Below are 10606 nucleotides of genomic sequence, written 5' to 3'. Positions count from 1 at the left end.
TACGTTACACAAGACCAAGACAGGAAAATGGACGAATAAGTAGATATGGATAGAATTAAATTTTTAGAAAATGGAACATCACAAATTCGCAGACACCTAGTTCCTGAATTTGTCAGCAGTTTATTTTGTCTTATCCAAGGGGCAGCAAATGTCCCCAAGTTCCCGGAAAAGAAACTTCCTCTTCCCTGCAGCGTGACTCGATCCAGCAAAGCTGCGCGCTGGAGACCAATTTGTTTAGCTGATCACCATCTCTGTGACGGCGCTGCAAATGTTACCTTTCTTTTTCAATCAAAGACACAGCAGGGTGTGCCATCTGTTTGGCACAAACCGAGCTCCCTCTCCCAAATCAATTTTGTGCTGATTACTTCAGCCAAGCAGCGCAGGATGGAGGTTTTTGTGTTTTACGCTCTCCTCCATCCTCGCCGTCTAAGCAGTCAGGAAGGTTCTGCTAAACTCATCTTCGCAAACACCTCTTCTGGATGTGATTGCACAAGGAGGAAGTGAAGGCCCTGGAGTTCACACCTCCAGGACTGAAGCTTCTCTAAACAACACGCAGGAGCCTTTTCTACTCAAGCTTCGGACAAACATTCTGCGTGTGGCGTGCGCATGAAAATAAAAACGGGTCTGAGGCGAGAGCTCCGGGTTCCAGTGGCGGGCCCTGGCCTGGAGCGGACACCCCTGGCACTGAGGGGTTAAATCCGCGGCGCTCATCAGCAGGCCCCCCCGCAGGAGGAACAGATGATCAGCACCGCAAGCTGGAGCCGTGGGGATGCGCAGGGTTACTGAGCGCTCTGCAGAATACAAATGAACAGGAGAGCCTCCACCAGCAGCACAGTGGGCTGTTTAATATCACTCCACTCCTCTCCCCCCTTGTTCCCCGGCTTCTCTGGCTCTAATTTTCCACTTAATGCCGTGCTGACGATTTCATTGCATTTCTAGAACCCAATCTGCTGTGCCTCTCCGAGTGAAATACGGAGAGCGCTTCAGAACATCTCTTCGCATTTCTGCAGAGTGCTATACTATAGATATAGTCTAGTGTTTCTTTATGAACAGAGGTGCGGACATGTCTCACCGAGATGTTATTGACAATTTAAGTGTAATAATTAGATGTTTACACTTCCGAGTCACTGCGGTTAAATCACCTCCCGTACAGTTATTGGCAGTAGACGGATTGTCAGGCAGGACAGTAAGTTCATTAAAAAGACAAATGAAGGGAAGGATCGGCAGAAAAGGAATCATTTGTCTGAAAACAAATACACTCACCTCCACACACACACACATACAGTACACACAAGGCTTCAAAATCCTGCAGTGCAAATATGTGTATATTTATATAATCGCGTTAATCTAAAGTAATTGCACACAATACGTACAATAGGAATTACCACACATGCTCATGATATATTTACAAGTTATTACAGAGAACAAAGGGTGTCGTGTCACCCATAATGTCAGTCACAGCTGCAGATGTCAGTGACGTGACTCATGCTTAACAGGATCATTCTGAGGGCCTCTCTGGTAGATTGTGTGCTCACTGTGTGCATGTTTCCTCACTTGTCTGCTTTGCCTTATGTTCTAGAAAAAGCCTCGCACTTCAACATCTAAAATAAGCTTGCTAAGTGGTCTGCCCGATGAACATTATTACTATTATACGTCTCCTACAGAAATTCAGCTTTTCCTTGTATAAATATAAATGCAGTCTAATTCACAATTGATCAAATATATGATAATTATTTAATGCATAATTTCAAAAAAGTGGGAGAAGAATGAAATGAACACAAGGAAGGTCAGTTCAATAGGTTTAAAGACTGAACACTTTCAAAGAGGAACAGAAGTGGCTGAAATCGAAGCACACTACTGCCTGTTTGTTGTGTTCAACACTGACAACAAAGAAGTAATACCAAAGACACTTTCCTGTCTTGGGCTGAAAAGATGTAAAATCATAATAACAATATAAATGGCTCTTGTCAAGATGATGAAGAGTTTTGAAGAGAAGACATGCAAACTGATTGAACGCATAACACACTGTTCTGAAGCTAACAATTTATTTTCTACTAAATATGTTACACTTCATTTCGGAATATTGTGCCACATTATATAGCCAATTTGTTACACAATTTACATTTAACTCCTTCTGCACTGACTTGTCATCATGAAGGAGTTGATTGTGAATAGAGCTAGGGGGTATTTTGGATTGTGCAGACCAGGACGACTTAATGACAGCTCTGTATTTTCAGCAAAAGCCTCCTTAAAGGCACAGGTTTTGAAATATTTAGATCGTTAAGAGCCACAAGCAAACACATTAATAGTGCTTTGTTCTTGGTAAGACATGCATTTCACTTCAATTTCTTTAATGTCTTTCAAAGTAGGTAGTTTAAAAGTGTGTTCTACAGTGCCAGTTGTTTATTATTCTGAGTTAATCCTTTAAACAAACAATTTCACAAGCACATAAAAAACTCAAGTTTATCAAATTGTTCTCTTTTATTGCGTAAGAAGACACCGTTTGAGTATAACATTAAGAGATAAAAACAAACAGTTCCCTTTCGTTGATCATTGAGGACAGAGGTAAAAGGAATACCCCCCAAAATAATACCGCACCACCTTCAAATAAAAAGTAATATATTAAAACAAAACCATTGCAACACAGCGATTAAAACGTGTGCTCAATGTGTTACCTATGGAATGAACAATGATATTCCAAATCACAAAACAGGAAATCTAGTCTAAACTCCCCCCAAATGACTCCTCTGGTAATTCACAACATCCTCACAATCCCTACAATGATTCTATTACAATATCTTTATTTCCCTAAATAAATTTACTTGATGGCACCATTTAATTTATTTTGGTTCAGTTTAGGGGCCAGATGGCATTAGAATCATTTACTTCACCTTGTTTTGTTTAATTACTACAATCAACTCTCTATTTTTCAAATTAATCATAAAGTAATTTCATTAGTTACACAGCAGGCTGTTGAATTATTAGCATTTTAACAGTTTGCAAACAATTAAACTTTATTTGAACCTTAAAAATTTGCAGGGTGGAACATTATTACAAGATTTAGTGACAGATTCTGAGTACACAAAAATAACAAGGTGGAAAGCGATTCATTATTGACTTAATTCTGTTATAATTATCTCTACAATCATTCCTTAAAACACAATGGAGGAAAAAGACACAGATTTATGTGGAAGGAATAAAAGGAATTATTATGCAATAAACAAAAACATTAACAATACCTTGTTCAGAGGTACCAAGGCTGATAATATATATATTTCATTTTAATTTCAATTTATTGGTTTAATACCATAGGACTATCAAATTTAATCTTTCTAATATAGTTTCCATTTAGGTTGCTTGCTCAGTCTGGATATGTGTGTAATTACTATGTGCACTATTATACACCAGCTAATGGAATGAAACAGTTCGTAAATGACTGTGGACGTTGTCAAATACACCATCACAGAAATGCTGGTAAATGAAATGAAACGCAGTCATGTGCTTCAGGTATGTATTTTTTGAAGTCTTCTGAATAAATTATGATTTGAAACAAAATATATATTAATGTTACTTTTGAGTAAGGCAATTGTGCAACTTTTCAAATAACGTTTCATAAAGGATGTGTTTAACCATTGAGTCAAAACCTGTCGTGGACAGACAAGCGAAAATATAAAAACAGGATGCCCCCCTGACTTCTTTGTTTTTGTCATTAAAGTTTTGTATATACTGTATAATATCAACATTATATTAAATGATTTTATGTGGAAATAGGTCTTTAAAAGTGTAATTTAACTCTGAGGACTATGTGTGTGATAATGTGAACTAAACATCAAATTACTTTAATTTAGGGGCTTTCTGAACCTTTATTTATTATTGTACTGCTATTATATTTGTGCTATATAAAGTTCATTTTATATATCAAATATACCATATTAAAAAGTAAAATCCTTAAGAGAGCTATGGCTCATTTATCTGAGAAGCTAAAAACCAAGCTGAGAAAAGAAGAGTCAAACTGTGTCACTCACAACCGAGCTGTGTAATATAAGAAAACGATTAAAAAAGATTTTAGCCCGCATGATATTTTCCCTGACTGACACCCCGCCTCCTGGCTGAGCAGGACAGACACAAAGCAGGCTGGGAAGGGTCACTGAGAGGAGGAGAAACCCATATCAGGACTGGACCTCTGCTGCCACCTAGTGTTGAATTCTGTTGTTTCAAAAAGCTGATGCAGCACATGGACACCCGAGATCGTCACTCACAGTCACACACTGTTCCTTTACACTGTTTATTGATAAAAAAATCACTTGCCGAGCAAATCATTAGCAGCCAGTTCACAGAATCCAACAAGAAGCTTTATTTTAAAAAGACACTGGAGAGATACTCTGTAAGAAGAAGCTGGAGAGAAAACAAAATGGTTTAAAGAACAAATGGCACTAAATTATCTGTTTAGCGAGCATTCAAAAATAAATAGAAATTATTTTTATATATTATGCCAAAAGATGCAAATTTTACTGTATCTCATTTCAATATGACCTGAAAAACAATACTTGTAAAGAGATAAAATCCGGATTATATGCAGGCTGATGCTTTCGAGCTAACCGGCTCTGCTTGAGCTCATCAAGATTGACAGCTGATGCATTTGAATTAATTTCATGAGCAACATGTTACAGGAATAGTACCGTCCCTTTCTCTGGGGAAGATAAGTGGCGCAGTGCAGAAACCTCACAGCGGACGTGTGGTGTGATGAGGCCCGGCTCGGGAGGCAGGACGTCCCAGCAGCCCCTGTCCAGACCCGGGCGGCTCCACTCCTGACGTCACTCTGGCAACAATATTCATATCTTTAGCAGGTTAGACACAACATTAAAAAGGTCTGAAAAAGACAAGCACAGATCAAATGGACCGCAGGCTACGTGCAGGTGGGACAGGCATCCAGCTGGCAGCGTCATGCTGTACAGCAGCACAGCGGTCTCCTGTGTGGCCATAAGCAGTGGTTGTTTCTAACAGAAGAGCAGGATTCAAACATACTTACCGGAGCTGCCTTATATATCGTACATCTCTGTTAAATACGCTTTGGGCACGATGCCGATACAGCCCTTCGCCTCTCCAACCCACCATCCGAAACTCTGGTACTCCTGTGGGAAGAACAGTCCGCCTTTCAATACTCACACAGCCAGAACCCACAGAACACCAGGCTGTCCAGAACTGGCTGGCGCTCGGTCGAATTTCACAGTGTATGATTTTTTTTAAATTGCTGACTTGTAATCTGGATTCTGTTTTTTTAAAGGGCACATTGTGTTGAGCCACTGTTGAGTCAGTAACACTAGTGAACCAAATGAGCGAAATCTGGCATGCCACACTCAAACCATTTATTTCGAAATGCCTACTCTTCCCAAACAAACTGAAAAACTGTTTCACTTCTTTTTTACTTTAGCAGGAGACATTTTTTTTCAAGAACCAGCTGTTGCCAGTGAGTGAAAAACCTTCTCAAGTCCAATTTTATAAAAGAAAAATACAATTAATTCCGAAAAACGCTTTAATGTAGCATGTTCCCTTTTATCTTATCTGAAAAGAGATTCCTGTTTGTATGAATCTCCCACAGTCTCCACCTGAAAAACTAATATGCTCAAGCCTGTTCTGCATTCAGATGCTATAAAATGCAAAGGGAGAGAGCACTGAGCAGAGCCGCAGATATCATGTTAATGAAGAACATGTGTTCCCTAGTGGAGCAGAGATTCTCTCAAGGTCAGCATGAGCAGACCATAATCAAGAACAGATTACTTAGCTACTACATGCCAGGCTGAGCCCGATTATTTAACTGGTGAACACACGAGGCAGACATCTTCCTGACTGAACCACGCAGCATCTCCGAAAGATCTAGCAACAGAGCCCCTTCCAAGAAATATTAAGAGATCAATGTTCTGAAGTGCTTTAAAAAAGTGAAGTATCTCTTCACCCCAGTTGAAAGCACGACCTGCATGAACAGTGTTTAGTAAAGCCTGCAAATGAAAACCACCTCTCTCGCCAGCCGGGCAGCGGAAAATGAAAGTGAGGGCAGACAGGATGTGAGCCCTGGACAGAGCGGGGAGGAGGAGGGGGAGCCCCCTGTAGCACCCGGTGTGTCCTGGACAGAGCAGGGGGGGAAGAGCCCCCTGTAGCACCCGGTGTGTCCTGGACAGAGTGGGGAGGGGGAAGAGCCCCCTGTAGCACCCGGTGTGTCCTGGACAGAGTGGGGAGGGGAGGGGGAGCCCCCTGTAGCACCCGGTGTGTCCTGGACAGAGTGGGGAGGGAGGGGGAGCCCCCTGTAGCACCCGGTGTGTCCTGCACTGTGAGGGCAAACCAGCGCCATGTGAGACAGTGGGCACAGCACACGCGTCTGTCTTCAGGGCATCACTGGCGCTCACGTGGCTTGAGATGAGGAGGCGTTCAGACAGTGGGCTTTAAAACCTGCACTGGGTATAGACATGCTGCTTTCCCTCATACAGCTGGCACAGAGAGGCCCTCTGCAGCCCAGGCTGGATCGCTGCTGTTCTCTGCATGGCCCCAAGAGCAACACGGACTCCAGTTAAACCCATTACACCCCACTGCCGAAATGTTAAAATAGCAAACACTGAGACGGTTTGGACGGCGACCAAGTATGGAGTCTTAATGCATTACAGAACCATTCAGCGTCTTGCAGAGCCTGTTTTCAATTTGTATTTCATTTTGTTTTATTATGAAGCTTGTCTCTTGGCATTAAAATTATAAGTAAATCTTTATCCAGCTTCAGGATAAATTCAGGGTATCGATTCCTCTTAAAAACCCAGCCTTTTCCCTTAAAGGACAGGTGGCAGACGTGCAGGAACGTGGCCTGATACTTGTGTTGTGAGAAAGAGTCACTGCAAGCTGTTGGGTCAGAGGAGCTCGAGTATTCTGGCTGTCTGTTGCAAGGTATTATGTGTGGTTTAAACAAACAGAAACCACAGACTTCATGCAAATCATTCAAATCACCGCAAAAAAGTCGCCTAATCACCTAAATTAGTTTTTCAAAAATGATAAAATGTTAGGCCTAAAATCTTTATCGTTTCACAATAATGACATTTAACTCTCAGTCAACAGTCGTTGGTGTCTTTTTCAAAGTTTGTTGAAAAGACTACAAACTGCTTGACGGTTCCGCGGTTGTTTAAGTGAACAAGTGGGGAAAGGTCTCAGGTCAGGGACTAACAGTAGACCACTGAGAGTACTAGGCAGGCCCGAGTAAGATAACCTCATTGATATAAAAATAGAAAAACTTGCCTTCTCTGCCTGTACAGCACCACATCTTACCCATCTTCCCTTGTACAGGAGTGCTGTTATGTATCAGCCATCTGGCTTCCTTCAGTAAGCAAAGATCCTACACATCAGTGTGTAAGAATTACATCAGTGAAATTAATAAAGCAATATAGAGTCCTTTAATCTACAGGAAATAGGACTCGTCAATTTATCAGACATATTACCTCCTTTCGCAGGATATGTAATTATTTTCTATCACTCATGCACTGTAAGAGTACATTATGTGGTTACTGGGTTATTTCTGCATCTGACAGCGGCAGGTTTATTAAAGCTCAGATTCCCTCTCGCCAGAGAAGCGGCTACACATGAGTTTACTGCTGGTGTATTTCCTCTATGTGAAAAGTGGTATCTAGGAACATGAAAATATACCCATTGATTTTAATCACAAAAGCCTACAGATCCACAGACTGCAGATCACAGTGCCCAGCTCTGCAGCATCATGGGCTTTGCTGATTCACACTTCGACTGCAGAGGAGCCTTCGCTAATTTGATCGTAACAATTACAAACCCCAACTTGTAGTATGTTTCACCATTATGTCCGCAGAGCATAAAAATCATACTATTTATTATAAAATATTTTGCAGGAGATGAGTGGCCTTTTCAAAATTAATGTGACTCTTTGAGAAATAAGACGTTTTCTAAGTTTTCACTTAATTATCCATTATTGGTAATTCACTGAACTACAACTTTTTTCTTTCCTAAAAATGATTTGCAAAAAAAACAGGCTGGTTATCCTCACTTTAACACAGTTTTAACGCTACAAGACAGTTTTCAGTCTTTAATTATAGTTAGAACCATTATCTGTGAACATATCAGAAGCAGGCAAACACCACATACAGTAAATAAGAAATACAACCGATGCTTTTATAGCTTGGGGCCTCGTTGCTCTGCTGTTTTGGGGACCAGCTCATCAGACACAAACACACTGGCTCATCCGAACTCTCAGTCCACACCTTCTCCTTGTGTGGGGTGTGAGCTGGAAATCTACAATTCTCTAGACCTTTCAGATACTGTACTGTTTACAGTGAAATACAATGAGAAAATCTTTTTGGGAAAACAATACAAACCTACTGTGTGCCAGACTGTAAACCTGGCAAAGGGAGATGGACGACATCTACAATGCAAAATCAAACTCCAGGTAAAAAGTCACCTCCAGGGGTAATTTGCTTAGATGTACCTCGGGCTTACTGCTACCTTTCTGTATGATTTAAATAAGCATTTTGAATATCTTTTAATAAAAAAGAAAAAAACATCAAATTAAATTACATGTGAAAAAAGTCAAGTTATTGTTTAAAAATAATTTTAGAGTGCATCGACATTATAAATTCCTAACTACATGAAAAAAAATAATTTAAAAACGTCCCTTGTAACTCGTTTAAAAATATTTACCAGGAAATTCAACAGACTTGTAAATTCTTACTTTATTTTTTCAATTGGAGTAACATTCATGCTGACAGCCCGAGTAATCAAACGGCAATAGTACGTAATGAAACACTGTGAACTGCAGTGTAACTCTGACACGTCCCATCAAGAGCCTGTAGCATAAGAGATGCCTTTCAAGGGGGAGAGTGCAGAAATCTTTGAAGTGAGATTTCAGCACAAACAGGAAGCTAAAGCTGTGAGGAAAACCAGGGACCGCGCTAGGCTGCAGAAATGACAGGCCTACAGGACCAGGAATTAGCACACCTAATTTGTCCAAATTAAAAGTAAAGTTGTCAGAGACCCCAGCGTGATGTCAGGAAAAGTTAAGAGACAGCGGTGGAGAACGGCACATTCGGAGCTTTCACACCCTGTCTGGGCATTTCTGAAATGTGCTCAGGAAAGCCTAATGAGGCTGCTCCAGGAAGTGAGCACAGAGCTCCCATTCTGCAGCGCTTTTCCCAGCACCGGTTTTCCATGGCGACACTGGGTCCCAGTCGGTGTGCCTCCCACCCTTCACTCGCCGGCTCTGGGCACCTGGGGGCACATCCTCTGCTGGACAAGGACCAGAGCCACAGCAGCTGCATTCTGCCAGTACTGGCCAGCTCTTTTTACTGGGCTCAGGGCCTTCAGACGCACACAATGACTCTGCTTTAGGAAAGTGCAATAAACACCGAGATGCATAAGATCATAAGAAAAGATCTGTCTCCGACGTCCCCTGTCTGAACAGAACGATTAGTAGAAACCAATCGAACGACGACGCTCTGCAGTAACGATCACGCTGGCGGGAACCAGGGGAGCCACTCTGACTTCCTGCGAGAGCTGTGACAGAGACCCGGCACTGCTGCAGGACACTTTCTCAGCTTGGAGGGACAGAGACAGCACGCCCATTCTAACCCTGTCCTGTGCAATTCAATTTTACAGTACAGAGATTTGATACATTAAATTGCCCAGGGGGGCAATTTAACAACGCTCTGCTGAGGGATGAGGAATATTCGGGCGTGTAACTCTACAGTGTTCGGATCTGAGTGTAGCTTTTCTAAAGTGAATTTGTGCAACAAGAAGATAAAACCACTTTTCTCACAGAGGCAATAGGGGAGGAACTGGAAAAAAATATCCCCAGTAGATTTTAATGACCAGATTTGTGATTCCTCCCCCCAAAAAACATACAGTATTCCTCAATACAGAAGGGCTTGCTGAAACTCAGGATGTCAGGCATTGTCCTACACTTCTTTTGGAGTCTGTCACCTGAACAACCCCAAACAATCTACTACATTATAAATATACAGTTTTACAAAAAGTGTACTTCTTATGTGATCCTTCTGTATGTTAAATTTTCTAAAGCAGCTTCATTGAGAAGCTGAGATAAAGAAAAACTATTACAAGAACAATCATATTCTGGATGACAGCCTAAGATAAAAAAATAACTAGATCTATTCCTGTGCATAAAATATTAATAATTATCAGTACTGAATAATTATGGATTATTTTCAATGATTTAAAAAAATCAAAAAATCCAAAAAAAGTGGTAGAAAACCTAAATGTTAAATATTAAACAAGAAAACAAGCAATTTTAAAACAATACTTGTTAAATATAGTCGGAAAACACTGCAGCCATTTTTAAATCAGCCCAGTTAAATTCTGTATCTTTCAAATATGTGTGCTTGTTATGCTGTCAGTCCTTATCTATGATCCAAGCAGTTCTAAATGCACATACTTTAAATACATAAAGTACGGCAGCCTTTGAAACCCTCCTCGTGCCCCTGGTTCTTAAGAGCTCCTGTGAGGAGAAGCCCAGACGACAGCTAACTGGAACTCGTACTCACTTCAGGCACAACCAGCTGCTACATGTCTGAACTGAGCCCAAGCTGAGACAGCA

The 10606-nt window shown here is 41.1% G+C and overlaps 1 protein-coding gene across 2 annotated transcripts in view; it reads right to left on the bottom strand.

Annotated features, from left to right (window-relative positions):
• Positions 1-4334: 4334 nt before the first annotated feature.
• Positions 4335-10606, bottom strand: part of skap2 (src kinase associated phosphoprotein 2) — a 66597-nt gene continuing 60325 nt past the window's right edge. Inside the window, exons 12-13 of one of the 2 annotated variants that reach the window (XM_088600328.1) lie at positions 5030-5132; positions 4335-4870 (exon numbers count right to left, since the gene is read on the bottom strand). In XM_088600328.1, the coding sequence (XP_088456454.1) occupies positions 5040-5132 (93 nt within the window). In that variant the 3' untranslated portion in view covers positions 4335-4870; positions 5030-5039. The remainder of the gene's footprint in view (positions 4871-5029; positions 5133-10606) is intronic. The other variant, XM_088600327.1, reaches the window with a different exon arrangement.

The sequence above is a fragment of the Lepisosteus platostomus genome, chromosome 12 (genome assembly GCF_059453375.1).
Source record: "Lepisosteus platostomus isolate fLepPlt1 chromosome 12, fLepPlt1.hap1, whole genome shotgun sequence".
NCBI lineage: Eukaryota > Metazoa > Chordata > Actinopteri > Semionotiformes > Lepisosteidae > Lepisosteus > Lepisosteus platostomus.
Note: the sequence above shows the minus strand (reverse complement) of the source record. Positions and strands in the feature narration are given on the sequence as shown.